This window comes from Apus apus, chromosome 4 (genome assembly GCF_020740795.1).
Source record: "Apus apus isolate bApuApu2 chromosome 4, bApuApu2.pri.cur, whole genome shotgun sequence".
NCBI classification, from domain to species: domain Eukaryota; kingdom Metazoa; phylum Chordata; class Aves; order Apodiformes; family Apodidae; genus Apus; species Apus apus.
This window is the reverse complement of record NC_067285.1, coordinates 31,262,270-31,282,556: the sequence shown is the minus strand read 5'-3', so window position 1 is coordinate 31,282,556 and position 20,287 is coordinate 31,262,270. Positions and strand designations below refer to the sequence as shown.

The following is a 20,287-nucleotide window of genomic DNA, read 5'->3' as shown; positions in this document are numbered from 1 at the left end:
AAGTTATTATCTAAATGCTGCTTTATGGTCTGCCATACGAATGGGGCATCGGAGAAGGTCCTAACGAATGGAACCCTCTCAGAGATTTATTTCTTCACAGCTGCTTTTAAATATTCCTGTCTGTTTGGTTGACCTATTAGTTACAGTGTCTGTTAGTCATCCTAACTTCTTCTTTTTAAACTCCTCGCTGCCTTTTGCAGCCAAATACCATCATTAAGTCCTTTACAAAGTACCATTGCTAGTCTCTTGAGCTTATAAAATTACAGAAAAATACCAGACGGATGAGTAAAGCAAGGAGGAGAAAAAAATAGAGCAATCATATTTAATAACTGTACATTCTGCTCTTTGTTTCTGTTAAGCAACATTTTGATTGAAGTTTCAGCTATTGTGAGGAAATGTGCAGTCTAAGGCTAATAGCATTTTGTCTGGTATCTCGTTACATTGACAATGTCATTGTGACGGCAGGAAAACAGTGAAGAGCACAAAAGCAAACACGACCCTAATAAATTAAAGTTATATGCCCTCCATGCATACGTGTGATGGTGTTTGAGCTGAACACACAATTGAGAGGACTACACTTCTGTAACTTGATTATGCTTTTGCAGCTCACTGCTACAGCCAGGTTCTTGGCCACATTTCTAGGATGAAATGGCTGGAGTAGTGGCTGAGTTGGGGCCATGCCTGCACACCTACGTGTGCAGCTACAGAGGCTCCCCTTGAGCAACATGCTACCACTGCTGTGCCTGGGTGAGGACTGCACCCAAATGTGAAGCCTGGCATGCGGCTCCTCTGCTGAGGGACAAGAGGGGGTGAGGGGGACAGGCTCCAACAGACTTGGATTTCACTTCACCCAAAGGAGCTGGATGTCTGTCTTCTCTCTGCTGGCCCTATAAGGGCCACATCCTGGGCATGGAGCTCTCCCCAGAGCAGGGCCTGGATGAGCTCTGTACCCACCCAGGGTGGAAGCACCCACCCCTGTGGGCCCCTTTGCTACCCAGGCTTCATGTGACCACCCACCCATATGGTGACCTGCATGAAGGCTGAGGTCCTTAATCACTCACCCTGATTAAACAGGGGCAGGACATGTCTTCCATCCCAGTCAGGGAGGAGACATTAATTCTGCTATAAAAGGTACCTTTTTACAATGGGAAAGTGCTATAATTGTACATTTTTATTGTCTCGTCTAGGCTCCCTTCATTTCCGATAAGCGCAGCTTAAGAACTCTTCCTGCAAACCACACAAAAATAACTGTGGTTTAAGCAGCAGGAAGTTCGAGATAGGAAACAACAAAAGCAAGGAAATTCAAAGTTAAGGCTGACATTCTGTTGCTGACTTGTTATGCTGTGCTTAGCAGTGGCAGTACGGATAGCGTGTAACATATCTTACTGATGCAAGACCCCTCCATAAATAACCAGGCATGAAGGAATGAGAGGGAAAGGGAACACACACCTCTACTATGCATCTCCTTGCTTTGGGCAATTTGTATTGCAACCTTCCAGCTACTGAAGGAAGTTTGTGTGCACACTCCTCTCTATTTTTCATCAGAAAGTGGATGGGTTTTCCCCCAACAGGGTTCCCTGCTTTAAAAGTACAGTGCAAGAGAAAATAAAAAACCCTCCCCTCTCTCTGGCGTGCTCTTACATTAGATAATAAAGGTACAGCTGATCAAGGCAATTTAAAACACAAATTCTGGCTTGGGTGGAAGATGAAACTGTCCTTGTAAGCACAACTTAAAGAGGTAGCTGGACACGAAAACAAAACAAAATAATCTGTTCTCAAAACTGGGTACACAAAGTCTTAGAGGCATCTGTGTTTACTGGTCCTGCATTGCTGGGGTTTTTTAAACAATGAAGAGGAAGGTTGTTGGTAGCTGACTCAATACCAGTTTCCCACCTAGTTTAGAAACAGGAATCATGTACCAGCCAGACAGCAATGAAGTCAAAGGAGCAGCCTTCGTCTGCTGGGCATGTCATGTGTTTCATTATTCTTTAAATACTTTCACTGCAATGTCTTGAAGGCTGCTGTGATCTGGCAGACTGAGACAGGAAAAGCAATGTCTTGTGTAGGGGTTGTGTGTGAGGAGCTTCACCACCTCCTTCACACAGGGAGCAAGCAGGGCACAGGAGAGAGTGGGCAGGATGTGCAAAAGAAAGTTCTTAAGTAACACCAGAGCAAAACCCTCACTGATTTTATACCACTTAACAACATGTGAAATTTACCCCTATTTGCAGACAAATCTAAACTCTACTCATCCACCTAATCCACTGACGTGAACATAAAATCTCTTCCACAAGGGCTGTCCTTTGTCTGCAGGTAACATGTCTCAATGTGGGAACTGTGGCCTGTGTGAAGCAGGTGACAGAACAGGAACCTATCACAGCGGGAAGCCATCTGTGGCACGGGAGAGGGAAGTCAGTCTGAGTTACAGTTTGGAAGGTGATTCCCTCAAAATCTGACCTTTTAGTCCAGAGGGAAATTTAGTATAACACGATAAAAATCCTGGGGAGTGATACGTGTTTTGACAGATGTACATACATCTGTGAGGACAGAAGGGCTGATCCAGAGGTTACCATTATAAAAATCAGCTGTGTCCAACAGTTACCACAGTATTATCAACAGTATTAGAGGATCCCGCACCCTATACTTAGATTAGGAAATAACTGTGGTAGTTGTGTGGTTTCCTGTTGGCAGCTGCCGATCTTTTAGTGGTGACCACTGTATAATACAATGAGCAGAAATGGTACTTGCTACATCCAGCGCTTGGTCTTCTGCCACCATTGCTGAGCAACATGGCTGGTTTGCAGCCCAGCAAAACCCCAACACAGGCAGCACCACAGCAGCTGGATTTCCATTGCTGAGCTGACTCAAATGGCCAACTGGTTGAAATTCTCCAGTTTTAGTTATGCATTTTTATCATTGCCTTTCACATGATTAAAGCTGTACATTTTTAATTGAAAAGGTGAAAAGCAGGAAAGCAACCAACCTCAGATGCATCCTGGGGTTTCTGTGCATTATCTTTTTCCTTCTTGCTCTTTTGGTTTTCATTTTTGATGCGTTTTGTTCCAGACACTTTTGTTTTTGCTTCACCCTCCTGGGAACTGTTATCCTGTTTTCGAGGTTTCACTGGAGGCAGTGGCTTATCTTCCTCTCCTTTAATAAATCTTTCATACGGCAGGATTAATCTAGGGGATTAAAGAACAAATAATTGATCAGGTTTTGCCATTCCAGCAAAGAACAAAATGTATCTACTATGACTAGTTTACTTAATAAATCCATTTTCTTCCAACGCATAAAAACAACACTGTAAACTCTACATCTGCAAATCCATGTATGATAAATCAACTTATTTGGCAAGATGTACCAGATGAGGATATGAACCACCACGTTTCAGACTGATTAAAAAAAAAAAAATTAAAAAATCAACCCTTTATTTTTATTTCCCCCACTCTAGCCTCAATAGCATGCAGCAAACCCCAGGAAAACACCTAAAAAGACATAGCCAACTTGATACCAGCTACAGAATTTCCAGGCTGGTGGTTTCCCTGTGTGCAAGGGGCAGTGCCAGGAACTCAGTAGAAGACTCGGCAGTGAGTTGGGCTGCAGGAAACCCACAGCATTGGGCACTGCATCTGGCACGCCATGCTCAGCACCAGCCCATTGCCTTCCCTGCAACACACCCGGAGAGTGACAGTCACTGTGCTCCCTGCCTTCGCCAGGGAGTCCTTTTTAGGGAAGGAAGAGAGAGGAAAAGAATTAACAGTGAGAAAATTTTCACCATGCAACTGTCCTCCACAAAGTGCAAGAAATTGCTTTAAAAAAGCAAGGAAGAAATACAAAAAAAGTTCTCCCCTGAAAGCATCAAAGACACTGAGTTTTAATCTATCTGTTTTCCCCTTGCAATTCTTGATCTGAATGGAAAAATAACTGATATAATTAAAAGGGATGGATTGCATTACAATCTCAGTTTCAACTTCAGTGATTAAAGTTTTTATAACGCACTTGGTATGATTAATGACTCACTGTGGGATTAATACAAGCCTCAGACTTTAAAAATATGAACTTTAATACAACAAACATAATTTGTTTTTTTTTTTTTAAAAGACAAGTTGACTCTATGAAGGAAACGTACTTTGCTTATAAACAACATAAATCTGTTCAAATACCAGGAATCCTTAATTATCTCTAATCTAAGACTCCAAGGCAGAAACCTCTTTGGTTCAGATATTCGTTTGTTATCCTAGAATCAGTTTCTAAGCATGCAATTTTGATTTACATACTTAGATGTTCAAACACAGTTTGGGCTTAAGAGAGCAGAAATTAGATTGCTCGTGATCATAATATTTTACATTTTAATAAAATACAACATAAATTATGTTAAAATATAAACCTAATTTATGCTATATTAGAAACAAAATTCATTAACTGAGCATGCTCTGACATGGTATGTGCAAAGAGGCGTGAATAATACTTTCTAGCCCTGAAATTGGCAGGGCTCCAGTAATGAAGCTAAGCAGAGCCCACAGGGAATATTCATCTTCAGATCCCATTACAAACTGAGTTTAAACATGTTACAGCTGCTAAAACGGGAAACTGCTCCCTCTATGCAAACTTAGCAAAATAATACGTAGCTGCCAAATACCTGCTTCCCACTGTAATATTACAGCTAATGTTTATGTAATAAAAAGCATAACTAAGCAGAATAAGAAAAAAATAATCCTGTTCATACTTGAGGCTGCTACATTTCATTTGCAAAGCACCAATATTGGTGAAAACACTGAACTCCTCCCTGCGCTGCACAAAACGCTTTGGACTTCATTAGAAGCAAGGTTGGGTTTCACACAGGGCACCGTTGAGGCTGCTCTGCCATGTGTTAAATATTTAAAACCGCTTTTAATAAAAACACATTTTATTACAATAATTGTTAGCATGGCGAGGGGAGCGTTTGACTTTGTTTTGTTTCCATGGGAACGCGTCGCCCATTAAAAATCTACATATTCCACCCATAAAGGTTTCAGACACTGTCCCATGCCCCACGGGAGGCGGCGACGCTCCCGGCCCACGAGCGAGACTGTCTGTCCGTGAAAGATGCCGTGGGCTGGGAGCAAGACCTGGGCCGACAGGATTATTCACGGCTGGCGAGGTTCCACCCAGCCTTGTAGGGTAACGTGGGACGCAAACTCCTCCTCCTCCTGCTGCACCTCACCAGAACTCATTAGCTTTGGTGCTAATTAGTAACCGTGGCTTAAATTTCCTTTTCTGATCTTAAGGGTTCACGTGGGAGTACAAGGTTTTAATTTTAGTTATTTTTCACTGAGCTCAGCAGTTGGCAGGCCGACAGCAGTAAAAATACATTTCACAGAGCTGGTCAAAGGCCCGGAGCCAGCGGCAGGAAATCTGGAATTAAATGTTTCGTGTATCGGGGAGGCGGCATGACTAAGGTAAAACTGACTCAAAACACAAGGATGGCTTGTTCTAGGATTTTCCCCTCCTCGTCCAAAACGAGGGCCGGCCGGCTGCTGTTCCCCGCCACCACTGAGGTGGCTTTTGGGGACCATGGAGGGCAGCAGAAGAGGAGCCAGGCAGCAAAACCAGGGAGCAGCACCGAGTCGAGCAACGCCAACAATTGCTGCTCTACGTAGAGATTTCCGTTGGCTGCAATTTTCACTGAATGTTTTTTCAGTTATCCTGTCATGGTACAACACAATTACCCACAGGATATGATCTTATCATTTGATTATTAGAAGTTTTTATAGCGCAGGGGTAATAAAGCTAATACTGCTCTCGGAACATGTAAGCAGCCGGCTCACATGCCATGAAAGCAGCTGGCTTAGCCAATTTAAGGTCAATATTGCCCAACGCAGGAAGAATGCAATCTGCTGTTAGCCAAATACTTTAGCAGAATGTGACATGTCTGAAACCAACACAAGATTTTTTATGTGTGTGTGTCAAGTATTTGCAGTGCAGGTACGATTTAATCAATCTTTGTGCAAGGAGAGGTAAAGATGACTTCCAAAACAACGGAGCTGGATCCCTCGAATGTATCACACTTTGGAAACAACCACCATGTTTTCAGTTGCTTTGAACTGTGGCTGTATTTCGTGGCAGGGGGGAGAAGTATCAAAGTATTCATAAAAAAAGGAAAAGGGGAGGAATATTTTGTGGTCTAAAGAATATTTACTTGTAAAGCCTGCAAGCAGACCAAATAAAAGGGTCTTTATCGTGATCAAGATTCCAATATTAAGATTAATAAAATGTATTATTTATAAGTCAATTAACATAAATAGAATATGTAAGCACTAGTGTATTAAAAAATCTTTCCACAGGCAGCAGATTTTTAGCAGCATGAGGTTTTTTTTTTTCCCCTCTTTCCTGGAATAATACAAGAATAACATTTTCCAGCCAAGAGCAGAAACAGTAGGGGAGTCTTTGCTATCACAGGGCTTCTTATTAAATTCAGTCACTGTGAAAAGCCAGTCCTTTTTTTTTTTTTTTTAAATAAAGACAACTTAAAATCAATACAAGTTAGATTAACAAATCAGTACTATACTAATCCTGATTTATTACAATCGGCAATATTAAGTTTAATCACGTATAAACTGCTACTCAAAAAAAGATTTTGCTTTACTAAGTCCTGAATTAAATAATGGTGCAGAGTGTACGGAGTTTTTAGATCTGAATCATCTGATATTATGAAAAATTCAATGTATTTCTCTGCAGCAGATGTCAGAGGTCAGCAAATCTATTACAGTAATGTAAGTAATCTGGCTTTCTGCCAACCTTTTTTTAAAAAACACTGAAGCAGATAATTTTATATTTACAAATTCTAAAATCCTCCAGGGACTGAATCTCTTTCCCAACAAAAAGGAGAAATTTCACATTAGAGAAATGTATTTCACAGTATATCAAACATGTCCTCATCATTAGCATTTCATAAAAAGAAAAAAAAAAAAAACCAAACCCTTAATCTTTATTAGTCAACATTTTTTCCCAGCTCCAGAACTAACAATACAAGACCTGATCTGAGCCAGTAACCACTACATTTTCATCTATTGATTATGCAGAACGAAAGACTTTTTTGGCCCGAGTCTGCTTCGCGGGACACATGACAGCACATCTATTTATAGACATGATAAAAAAAGTAGTCACAATAATGCAAAGGATCTGACCAGCCCAGAAAGAGGAAGGAAATTAAATGTTAAGGCTGCCAGTTTCCTCTTTAATTCTCCCCACTGTGTATGGGTATGACGGGGCTCTCGGGCTGGGGAGGAACCATATGCCCAGGACACGCAGGGTGAAGGAGGGAAGCAGTTCAGCACAATCTCAACAATATTTTTTATATTGCTTGTTTCAGTGTTTATTTTTGTTTTCTTTCTGGCAGAATAAAATATTCCAGCATGTCTCCCACTGACATCATCTTGTTTCCTCAAGGGCTCCAAGCCCAACACAAAACAGAATAATCTTGGAAGGTCTTAAAATACCAAAGCCCATTCCTTGGGAGACACTGCCCCATTCCCATGCTTGGCCAGAAGGTTAAGGAGGTTGATTGCAGCGGGAATGGAAAAAAGATCTAAATCTGTTTCACCAAACGAATACGACAACTGGTTAACCCACGGAACTCACTGCCAATGGCTATCTTGGGGCCAAGGGATTAGTGAGATTACGCAAGGATTAGATGCTAATGTAAATCATGAGAATATTAAGCTCTCAGAGTTTCAAAACCACTGAAAAGGGACAGGCAATAAATCTCTTTACTGGTAGGAGTTTGGAAAACACTTCCTTTCTGGGCACATTGTGCCACAGTGATCTTCCTCCTGCCTCTAAAGACACTACTGGATTGGGCGGATGAAACAGCCAGTCTGCCTGGTTCAACAGGACAACCATCTGGTTGAAGAAGTCCTCACAGCATCCGGGCAGAGCTGCCTGCACTCCCTGGAGCCAGAGGGTCTGAGCACAAGGCAAGAATGAACAGTCACTGAGCTGGGGCAGCTCCACTGACAGCCCCTGCAGTGCAAGGGGACCCCTACTGATAACCTCACTCAGAGAAACCCAATTCTTGTTCCCTAGAAACTCAGTGGCAAAATACTCAGTTGCTTTAAGGGACCAATAAAAATGCCCAAGCTCTGGTCCTAAGAGCAGTCTTGTCTTTTTTACCCTGATGCTCTTCAAAAGTGATAAACCTTGGCGCAATGGTGTCAGCCTAAGCACATGGGAAACAAGCCACCTTCAATGGCATAGCCAGGAGCAAGAAGCAGCCCTCCTGGACATCACCAACAAATTCCCAGTGGAAAAATGGGAATATAAAATACACTGAGGAAATCAAGCAGTGTGTTCCTCTAGCTTGATTTCCCTGGACCGCGTTGTACAATCTCAGGGTTACAAAAGCAAGCCTTGCATGCCTTTGTGCAGAACACAATAGCAATAGGATTATTTGCATTTGTCTGAAGTACAAAACTGGCATGTACTTTATTAGCAAAGACAAAATATGTTTGAGTTCAATTTTCTTCCCAAAGAACTTTCCTTCCTTAAATAAATGGTTCTTTCATCCTTTCATCAACAACTTTCCTCACAGCCCACTGGGAGTGTTGGTGGGTAATGAGAATGGCTCACTGCTGAAAGGTGGGAACTGCACTGCTGTAAGAGAATTCAAAGACACTTTGTTTTAAGTAAACTGGAAATTAGAGACATTCCAAACACAGCTGCTGATTTAGCTGCACAGTCAGGCTAGGGAAGCTCAGGCACTCTCGATCCTATGGCTCAGCCAGGGGAGATGAACAACCCAAGTCTTCTACTTTCAGCGCAGATCTACTGCATGGGAAAAATTCAAAGTAAGGGGTGATAGGGGCAGAGCAGCTTCCTCAGGTCACTATACCAACATTGCTGCAAGCCTCTGTTTTGGCCACAGTCACCATTTCTGCATCTAAAGGCAGACACGCATTTTGCTTGGTAGGTCCATATAGTCCCTGCACTGTTTGGTCCCTACACTCAGGACAAGCTTACAGATGCCATTTTGCATTGCCTGTGAGACACAGGTCTCCTGGAGGGACTCCAAATCCTGCTGACCCTCTCTGGGGTCTCTGAGCTGCATCCAACCATGCAACCCCTACCATGTTAGGAAGGTCCTACCAGTGAAGTACAAGGTGGAGATTCCCAGCAGACCTGGAGAATCTGAGGGATCCTACTCTCCATCCCTAGTGCTGCTCCTGTAAAGCAGAGAGACACATCTCCCATTGGGCAGCACCCTCCTGGGGCAACTCATTTCCTAGCAAGGAAAAGGGGCTTGTCCCCTTGTGTAGAGTCTGTCCCTACTTCTGGATGTCAATGACAGACATTTTTGCCTGATGCTGACCAACCACAAGCACCCAGCGGAGCCACAAGGAATGCCAGGACCCCAGGCGCGTTGCGCTCATTGCACAGCCTCAGCGCCTGGTAAGCAGGCCTGGAAAGCTCCCTCTGCTTGGGTGACAACCCACTTGGGAGCACTGGGTAGGACACATAATCCCCCAATTCTGCTGGGACCAACTCCCAGGTGGAAAGAAGGATGTTGCTGGGAAAACAACTCCCTGAAAGGAGAGAGATCATTTGCTTGTCTCCAGGCACTGGAAGGCAGTGCCTGACTGTCCAGCATTCTTGCACCCAAGGACTCCCACTGACTCCAGTGATGGCCAGTAAGTCTCCAAGGCTGTAAACCCAGTCCCAAAGAAATTCTGAAAAAACTCTGTTTTCAGATGGTTTGAAAGGACAGCTAAGGATCTGTTTTAATGGTAAATAATTACATTCCTCTGTCATCTGATACTTTTTAAATTTTGGGGAGGGGGGAAGCTTTCTGAATTTTCAATAGTTCCTTTGTTAAAGCATCTGTTACTCACATAATTGAAAAGATGTTTGTTCAGTGGTATGCTTGAAAGTACAGTTATTTAATCTTAATGATAAAGCCCTGAGGGCAGAAAATTGTAAGTAGAAACCTCTTGTTATTTATCAAAAAGAAAAAAAAAACCAAACAAAAAACCCAGGAAAAGACAGAGAGGATTGAGACACCTCATCTATCTTCAGGCTTAAATTTGTGCTTGATGGAAAACTATTGAGACAATTTGCAACTTGCAAAGTTTTCTGGGAGTCTGGGACTAGCTGAAGCAGGAGGAAGGCAGGAAAGTGGGGTGAAGACAAAAATAAAACAACCAAGTTAGTACCTCAAGAAAAAACTACTGCTTGGCAAGTTTTTTTGGGTCAAACAAAGAGCTAGCTATAGTTTACAGCATGACATAACACTTGCTTAATTTTTGCCTGGGGATGTTTTCACACTTAACAGTGTAAATCAAAACCTTCTATTAATTACAATGTGCATTAAAAGATAACCATAAGCATTTTCACGCAGATGCTATACTAGCCTCCCATTTTTTGTTCCCTCTAAAAGATTGGCTGCTATTTCCTACAAAACTCCACTGAAATGCTTACACATTACTGAAGTTATCCAAATGCTTTAACAAAGCCAACCAGCATTTGCATAGAACATGGGGCTCGCTTGCATATTGAATTACTACACAATACCCCTAGGGTAGAGAGACTTTACAGCTGTTAAAGAGAAACCATGTAAGGGACTTATTTTGACCCGCCTTGTGTTTCTGATAATATATAATATTTATGTGACTGATTTAGACAGAAAAAAAGCAGAGTGGGCTCCAAACTGTAAAGGACACTGTATCTCCTACGGTTTAGTCCCCTGGTAAGGGCTAGATGTTCAGGGTGCTCTGCAGGTGCCCAGGGGCCACAACCACAGCCACAATAAAACCCTCCATGGGTCTGTGTCCAGAGTGCAGGCACAGCCACTGCTAGGTTGCAGTGAGCCTCTCCTGGCTTCATGGACCCATCTCACCTATCTGCTCCTCCACAGAGCCCAGGTGGCTTTCCCATACAGGTCCTGAATTTGTAGAGAGCATGAAGCATAGTAAACCCTCCTCCAGCTGGATTTAACTGGGACAGGCTGGTTTCAAGGTGCTAGTGGTCCGCGTATGAGCCACATCACTGCAAAGCAGGACAAAGCCCATGGGATGCTCTGGGTCCATCCCTGCTGGAGACCCCAAGGGAATCAGGCTCCCGCACAGCACCCAAAAAGGCCAGAAGGGTTATGTTCAAGGGCACTGTCCAGCTGTCTGCCATGATGCCTTTGAACACTGACACATTTATCCAGCAAAGAGCTGAGGAGTTCCTGCATGCCACTGCACACCACAAGCCCGTGCGTATTTGTGCACAGCTCGTCTGCAAGGCCTCCTTTGGAAGAAACCAAAGATGAATTGCTGATGGACCTAGAAGGAGAAAAACGGCCCAACAGGCAACTGCTCATAGTTCTGTTTTGTTCAATGCATCTTATTGGGAACTTTACACACCTTGCAAAATACCAGGCTTGGGGTTTTTTTTGGTTTAGGTTGGTTTGGGTTTTTTTTTTGGGTGGCGGTGGTGTAATATTTATGAAAAATCCCTAACAACGTCATCAGCACTGCAGAAACACAGCCTACCGTTCCTGCTGGAAAATTAAAGCTGCTGATCACATGTCTTGTGTAAAAGCGAAAGAAACCTCAAACCCTGCATGTGAAAACCACATCTGCACTATTAGGGGAAGGCAGCACTGAGAAGAATGTTTCGCAGAAAAGTAGCCGTTCCTTAGGGTTTCTTGATCAGAGAGAGAGATGCAGGGCACTGACAAGGGCTGAAAGAGTTTCACAGGAAAGGTTCAGGCTGAATCAGCTAATACCAACCACACATGCCTCCAGCTTTCTGTGATCATGCAAGGTACGTGCATGAAAGGACCACAAATGAAGAAAGTAATGACCAAGACAACAACACAATCCAAGTCGTGCACAGAGCAACAGCCCCACGATGGGAAAACATTAATGCTTTTTATATTGGTAATCATCTGTAACATGAGCAATTAACTACAGTACTAATGGACTATAGCCAAGAGCCTGGTACTAATATTAAAAACTGACAGAGATGAATAGGTTTGGAAGGAAAACTAGGTTGACAAAGACATTTTTATGAAGTGCTTGGACCTATTCGGAATAACCCAATCAGAGGCAGGTTCAGACCAGCCATGCCTACAGTGACAATAATGCATTCATTGGCATTATACGATGCCTGCTATGCTTTAAATAAAAACACCCATTGCTTCTACTCAGCAACCTGCACTTTCATTATTGTACTCATTAATAAAACAAAAGTTGTCTAACTAATATACAAAAAACACTTACTGAAACACTGGCAGCCTTGCCTTCTTTAAAATGAAACCAGTTACTGGAAATACAAACTGTCCTACATGAAAAATGAATCAGTTGATAATGTGCACAAAATCTTTCCTTCCCTTTTACCAGGGAAACAAAGCAAACATGGCACCGACCGAAGCGCTCTGCCCACATACAGCACAGCAGCAGCTACCACCACAAGCCCTGCTCCTACCAGGGGGATGTGGAAGGATTCCCCACAGCCTTTACAACTGGCTTTTGCTATCCTTGGTACTATGGGTCTGCAGTAATGTGCTGGCTTTTTAGAGTTTGTAAGCACCTTTTCAGGAAAGCAACATTTCCTCATGGGATTTGCTAAACAGAGAGACAATTCTGCCTTCTACATTGGTTTTTTTTTTGGTTGGTGAGTTTTCTTTTTTCTTTTTTTTTTTTTTTTCCCCTTTGAAATGGCACGTGAAGCTCTACCCTGCAGAGGGGAACCTGGAAAGGGCAGTAAGGTGGGACGCAGCACCTGAATGGGACATATGTGCCATTCCACTCCTCAACATTCTAAGGACAGCACTGAAAGGCTGCTACCTAAGCAGCCTTGATATGTTAAAGCTGGTGCAAACAGATAGTCGCTTCTCTGTCATCTTGGAAAAAAGCTTGTTAACACAACATGGATGCCCTTGAGATCTAGTTGAAGAGAAGAATGGCAAGGCTAAGTCAAACAGCGGCAAGACCAGTGAAGTCAGGGAACTGCCTGTTCTGCCTCCAGTAAGCAAGGAAAGGCAGGTGGGATTCAGAAAGGAAAATTCATGAGGTTTATTCAGCATTTACTTCCCAGCTTAATTCAATTTCCAGTTTAGCTTTACAGCTCACCTTCAAGTTAGAAAATGTACGTGTGCCCTGAATCGTGAATGTATATTCCTGCACTGCAGTTCTAGTTTTAGATTAAATGTCATCTGAGCTCTTTGGCTATAAATGAGTATTACATTTACAGGTGCTGTAGTTAGAATTACAAGCTGAAACAAACCATGACAATTTCATTTACTTTTTTCCAAGTCTGAGCCTTAATACAGCTTTCCTGTGGTGGAAAAAAAGTGCCAAACACTAGAAATCTAGAGATTGGACCAGTCACTGAGGTTTTTGGGTATATGTGTTCTTCAGATTTGGTAAAGCATATTTAACATAAGCTCAGGGCTAAGCTCAAAATCCTACAAGACTTTTTCTCCAAATGGAATCTTTTGATAGTCGCTAAAGACCTGGAAAATAGGTGCTGCCCCATATAAGAGCTAACCCAGAACTACACAATAGACTGGCATCCAAGAACTCAGTTTTGACCTCTTTGGTCTGCTAAGACCAATCTAACCATAAAGTAAAAGACTCATTCCTCAGACTGGCTCAAGGCAAGCACAACTGCTTTTGGGTAGCCTGGAAAGGTTTTTATATCTTGAAGGCATCAAGAATCTGCTCAGGTTTTCTAGTGAGCACAACGGGTTTTCTGGCACTTTGTAGCATACCCCTGAGTAACTGCTGAGTAAGTCACATGGGTGAGTCTCTAAGCTTAGAGAAGGAGTGCAATTCAAGGGTTTTCCATGTAAAGAAATAAACCACTGTCATGAAAGCAGAAGAAACAGACAGGGGTTCATGAAGTATTTGTGAATGGCTCATTTGTTTTTTCACAATGACAAGAGATGTGCTCTCTATGACCCCAGAATTTCAAGACAGAGCCCAGCAACACTTGCTCCCTGTGAGACCTAAACCCGCAGAAACCTCATGGTCTCTAACTTGCATGGGAGCCTGGGTCTCCTCTGTCAAAGAAAACATGCTACAAAGCACATCTGGCAAGGGAAGACACAGGCTGCCAGTTTGAAACAATCAGCTGGCTTGGGTGCAAGAGGAAGCCCTGAGTCTCTCAGGGCTGTAATGATGGAGGGGAAGAGTTGAATACCCAAAATGTGATGGCTCAGTTAAAACAATCTATAATCTTTGTCCACAAAGCAAAGGCAGGCAAAAGCCCTTTATGACAAGAACAGACACTTGCTCAATTTGCTCTGCTGCTTGGCTTGATCTCCAGAAAGCTTCTAACTGTGATAGCGGCATTACATGCAACTTCTTTGTGCACCCAAGTCCTTGTGTTGGAGGTGTCTCCTGTAAATGGGGGTGATCAATCTCCCTCTCCACAAGGAGGGCAGTGTCTCCCTTGGAGTGGCCACCATGTATGGCACTAAACGAAGGTGAAAACCTGCTGAGCACTGCTCTGCTGTGCTGCCTTATGCACAGGCAAGTACAATCTCTTCCTGACCCCAGCGAAGTAACTTGTTTACACTTAGGAACAAGAGACTGAACTTGCCTTATCTGAGCCTGGAAAAAAGGGGGGGGTGAGGAAGGAAAAAAAAGAGGGGGAAAAAGAGGGAAAAACAAATAAAATAAAGAGAGGGTTGTTTCTAAAAAACATATCAAACTAAAGCAGCATTTCAGCTCCAGTATTTTATTCAGTGCATGCTGGCTTCACAAGCCCTGGAAGTTATTATCTACATGGGAAGAATAAGAAATCAACAGTTCTGACCAGCAACAATGGCTGCAGAGAAAGAGCGTTTGGCAGCAGCTCGCAGGCAGGGAGGAGGGAAGGAATGCACTGAAGAAGAGGAATGCAACGCTCTGCATGACCTACAACATTAACAGCACCCTGCATTGTGGGCCACCCCATTATTTTGATCACAACCACAATTTGCTTAATTGGTATTCCTAAAAAATGACAGAAGACAAGTGTTTGCATCAATTAGCTGTCATTTCTTATTTTTCCTTGAATATGTTTTGCTCAATTTTCAGCTTCTTTAACCAGGAAGCTGTTGTAAAAATTAAGATATGTACCAAAGAAAAATCAGATGCTTGTTTTATTTATTTAGTATCTGGAGACACACACTCTGGTTTAAATTACAATGGATTATCTGACTAAACTGTTGGGGGAATATTTACTATATCTTTAAAAAGCCTCTCTCTCTCTCATTCTCTAATTCTTTATAAAATGCTTTGAAGGCTGTCCAAATTAATTTCTTCATTATTAAACAAGCATTTCAGATTGGTTATCTTACCTTTCATAATGTCTGCGCGTACATGTAGCAGCACTTGTGCTTCCAGGGTTACCACCTAATTCATCATAAATATGTTTCCATTGTCGACGTGCTGTTATCTGTAAAAATGGCAATGGAAAATTTAATCTTGCATCTTTACAGATTCTACAGTGTTTGAATTCACAACAACAAATGCATGTGTGACACTTTCAGAACAGCATGTACTACAAGCACTATAAAAGCTCCTACAGAATATATAGAGTGCACAGAGCTTTGGGTGTCTTTTTTTCTTTTTTTCTAAGTTAACACTGTGTCTATTTTCTTTCTCTCTAAAATGGAGTGATCTGACTGATTCATTATCAAGTCACAAGCAACACAGCCTCACAAAAGAGAATCTCAATCAATATAGGGTCATTAACCATCAGAAGTTATGCAGACAAATCCCACGGTGAATTATGAAAATGAAGCTTGAACCATACTCAGCACAAATAATGATTACATAGTTATTTTAACTGAATTAGAGAAAATAAATCTGCTGCAAAACCCGAATCCACCACAGAATACTGTAAATCCACAAAAGCATACTCCGTAATTTTATACGTTACAAGCTGTTTATTTTTATCCATTTATGTCAGGAAAATATATAGATCAAATAGTAATGAAACCTTAACATACTCCAATGTTAATATTTGAGCTATGTACTTTACTGGACCACGCTAATGAAAATAAACATCTCGTAACATATTGAGTTGCATACCATGGTTCTGTTTTTTTGTACAGAAATTAGGATTATACAGAATAACAGATGGAAAGACCTGGCAAAAGAATTGTTTCTGAATACCACTTCATTATTTAATATATTCCCCTATATTTAAAACAGGAAGAAAAACAGGAATAGGACAAGCACAAGAGATCACCCTTTTTTGCCTGCAGCTCATAAAGAAGGCCAGTAGAAAATTGTGGGGGCAATTTGGGGAGAATTTTGTCATTTTCTGTGGAATGCTGTCGATTTTAATATATTCAGCCCTGGAGGCTTCTTCGGAGTTACCCACAGAGCAGTCAATGGCATTTACTGAGGAGCTAAAGGCAGCAATCAGAAGAAAACAAATATTACAACTTGAAATCTGAGGCCTGTAATTTTAATCTAAACAAGGAGATAGCTACCATCATTAAATATTACAGGGTAAGAGGTGTTTCTTTTTGGCTCAATATAAAAGGAAAATCCTTCCTTTGCAGGAATTATTCTCTGAAGCCAAAAGCATGGCTAGAGACTTATAATTTGATAATAGTTTCTTCAAGTTTACTGTTTGCGCAGTTCTCCTTAGAAAAGATTAGTACCTCCAACTCACAACTAGTACCTGTACATGGTTTGCACATATAGACACTTGGAAAAAAAAGACAAGGGATTATTTTACCTTAAAACTTATTTAAAACAAAATGGACTGACTGCATTCACTAACTTTGTCTTCTGTAACCAACCCAAAGACCACAGGCATAAGAGAAAGACTGCAATTCAAGGATAAATTCTGCACAAATAAATTATTTAAATACAAATCACTCATTGAAGGATCAGGTTCATTTTAAGTCTGTTTTGTTGAAGTTCTTACGCTGTCTCTTCCCCAGGCTACCCCCATCTCTACCTATTATTGTTACTAAAGGGCTTGAAGAACTGGAGTCCTAGTGAGCCATGAAGAACATTGCCTCTTGAGAATATGAACAGATGCTCCTAATGTGACCTGAAAGGTCAAAAAAGAATTGGATCAAGTGTCTGGATGGAAAGCTACCTCTGGTTCCACTTCCCACACCTATTCCACCAGTCCTCAGGACAGGCAAGGGACAGAGGCATGGCCACATAGCCCTTGCCTTTTGGCAGCTCCCAAAACAATGGATCCCCTGAGAACTGCTGCAAGTGGCCTTACGTTAAATGAAGTCTCTGGCAGCCTCACAGACTAGGGAAATAAAGATGCACTAAGCCAAGCTGGGGGCTGTGCTCTGGCCCTCTGGCAAGCACAGCCTGGCTGGCTTGCAAGGCTGCAGGCCAGGACCTGATGCTTTGGCTAAGAACAGCAATGCTGGACAGAAGCTATAAATGAAAGCAAAGGATTAGTTAGTTAACTACAACTCCTGTTTTTAAACATCCCCAGGTGACTAAGAAGCATGGTCTCCATTTTCAAAAGGAAAATGGTAACCTTAGAGTCTATGAGCTGACTCAAGAGTTGATACTCAAGCTGGAACATCAGCAAACACAATCCTCTTTAAGGGGAAAAGGGAATCCCTTTGATATCATTGGATCAGTTTTGGTGTCTCTCTCCTTTGGGCTGTTTAGAATAATAGTATTTACACAAATGTTTGCCTAGCTTTATCCAGCTCTGCCTCTGCAATGGATCAGAACCCCTTGGCAATTAGCAGAGCTGTGCACTCCCACATACAGAGTGAAGTTTAAATTTTACATTCCCTGAAAAGACCATTCTAACAAAACCTGGGGTTGAGTTTTCCCTTGTTCTGGAAAGTTTTTCGTTTTTATGCTTAATAAACTTCAAAGGACTGAAGTAACTGATAAATTACATCCTTAAACCATCTGCACAAAATGCTGTGCTGTGCAAACTTCATAGTTGTCATGCAGGGCAGTAGTGCTCGAGCTGGATGCTCATGCTGGACACATCAAAACTGAGGACTGCTTTCTCCTCTCATGTAAATCCCTCCCAGCCACCTCAGTGACTACAAACTTCCTGAGAAGCCAGGAGAGGAGTGCTTGGCCGTGCTTTGCTTATGGTTGCTGTTCCTACCACAAATGCCTGCCTTGGATGCTTTTACACAGTGCTTTTAACTCTGAAAGGGCTCATCTGTGCTTCCAGTTCGTAGTATGTCCATGACTGGGGCACATGAGGAACACAAAGACAAATAACAACAGATGCAAATACGGTAAAATGTTGTAGCTGCCTGGAAAGGGACTCTCCTATAAACATTCAGGAGCAAAGCACTGGGTTTTTTTAGGAGCATGGAGCTACAGAAGCACAAGACTAAGACCCTGCAAAAGCTTTAACACGTCATGAGCACTTCCACTTCACGTTTTTGATTAATTCAGTTTCCTGACATTAAGTGGAGCCACTCCAGAAGAAAACATACTGAGGACAAAGAACCTTTGCTGCTTTAGTTTTCCAATTTGTTTTGCCTTACTCCTACCAGTATATACATCCCTCTTGGTGCCTGCCACACGTCTAACAGTGCAGGATGCCCCAGGCTCACCCATTAATCAGGGCAATTGCACAGGCCAGTCTCATCTTTGACAGCTTCCCACTGCAATGATGACTTTTAGTTTTAAAGTAGTCTTCTGGTTTGTAGACCTCTCCACTATTTGCTTCAACTTACAGTTTCACAGTCCTAGAGCTGGGCCCACTGGAAACCAGTAACTCTGAAAACCTTCATTACATCATTTCCACTCACTGGAATTTGGAGTCAAACAAGAGACTACTCTGCCCAGGGACTTGAGAACAGATCTGATCTGCTTCCTGTAAGCACAGTATTCGGCAGTGACTGGTGCTCAAAAGCAACCAAACAAAAGCAATGCTCTTATCTATTAGAAGACTATTTATACACGTGCTTTTAATGTGTCTTCTGCTTTGAGACATCCTAAGGTCTTCTGCACCTCAAGCCCAGCTCCCAGCTCCCTTCCTCATGAAGAGGCTTCTTGAATATTTTATGCTGCAAATCTAATGGGAGATTTTCTGGTCACGGTATGTGATGTTCACAATGCTTTTCAAAACAGATCTCTGAGAATTAGCTCTATACAAAATAAACCCAGGTAGCTTCGCATTCCACTAGTGTATCAGTTTCTTTGGGCCTGCACAGATGCAGGACTGCTGCTTGTGCCAATCACTATTTTTTAAAAACTAAAGCACTTCATTGTTGCTTCCAGGAGGCAGCAGCTAAATGGGATCCCACAGACCTTTGGAAAAATTTAAGCTGCTACATACTGAAGGCAAAGCTCCACCCAGTCTTTTTGGCCTTTACCCTGTTTACATCAAGACATCTCCAGGTAGTGTCCATTCAGCACCACAGCCTTCTACAGACACACCAAGGCACTCCTCTTGCATGGCTCAAAAGGAAAAATGTCACTTCATGACTTGCCAAGGACAACTCTTTAGATGAGTCTTGGAAAATTTCCTGTCTGGGAAAGACTGTACTTTTTAATCACTTGACTTAGGGTGACTGAGAAAAGTCCAGCAATGGCTGTTAAACACCACTGCAGCTGAGCCCCCCAGGATGTGACGTTGTTTTCTATTTCATCCAGGGACTTGAGGATATTTTAAGTCATTCATACTGTGAAGGTCTGCAATAGACCTCCTATTATTAGCAACAAAGATGCTCATTTCATGTATTTTTGTTTAAGAGAAATGTGATCTCACCAACTTCAAAAAGACAGCTTCATCTGTTAAGGATTTAAACCAATTTGTACAGGTTGCTATTTTTATTAAGCCTGTATTCTGGTCCAAGAAGTAGTACATGGAAGTGTGCTAATACACAGTTATTGATGACAACTAACCAAGAATTAGTAATCAAACAGATAATGGGTAGATGAGAAATAACACTCACAGGTACTCTAACTGGAGAACCCTTAACTATGACGCACAGTCATGACTACAAAAAAAGGGAAGTCAGATACATGGCTAAAAAATGTTCTCTGCATCTCCAATCCAATCCCTGGCTGTTTTTATTCACTTTTAGAACCTTAACTGACAGGTTAAGGCCCCAGAGGTCTTGCACTGTTTGGTAAATCTGGGCAGAAGCTGGAAAACACTGTACATGATTTTTGCTTATTTCTCAAATATGGTTTTAAAGCCCTGTCAAAGCATCTGTACATGAACAAGGTGGACAGAGAAGGGGATGAAATTGTAAATGGTCTACCATTGCTCTGCCAAACACAAGGATGTAAAGTTTCCACCTACTTTAACTGGGAAAGTTTCTACACTTACTAGTGAAAAACTAGTCACCTGACCA

General features: G+C 42.1%; 1 protein-coding gene across 4 annotated transcripts in view; it reads right to left on the bottom strand.

Moving 5' to 3' along the window:
- Positions 1–20,287, bottom strand: part of ARID5B (AT-rich interaction domain 5B) — a 117,623-nt gene that overhangs the window by 3,988 nt on the left and 93,348 nt on the right. For all 4 annotated transcript variants that reach the window (XM_051618727.1, XM_051618729.1, XM_051618726.1 and 1 more), the window contains 2 exons: positions 15,311–15,408; positions 2,984–3,182 (listed from right to left, as the gene is read on the bottom strand). In XM_051618727.1, the coding sequence (XP_051474687.1) occupies positions 2,984–3,182; positions 15,311–15,408 (297 nt within the window). The remainder of the gene's footprint in view (positions 1–2,983; positions 3,183–15,310; positions 15,409–20,287) is intronic.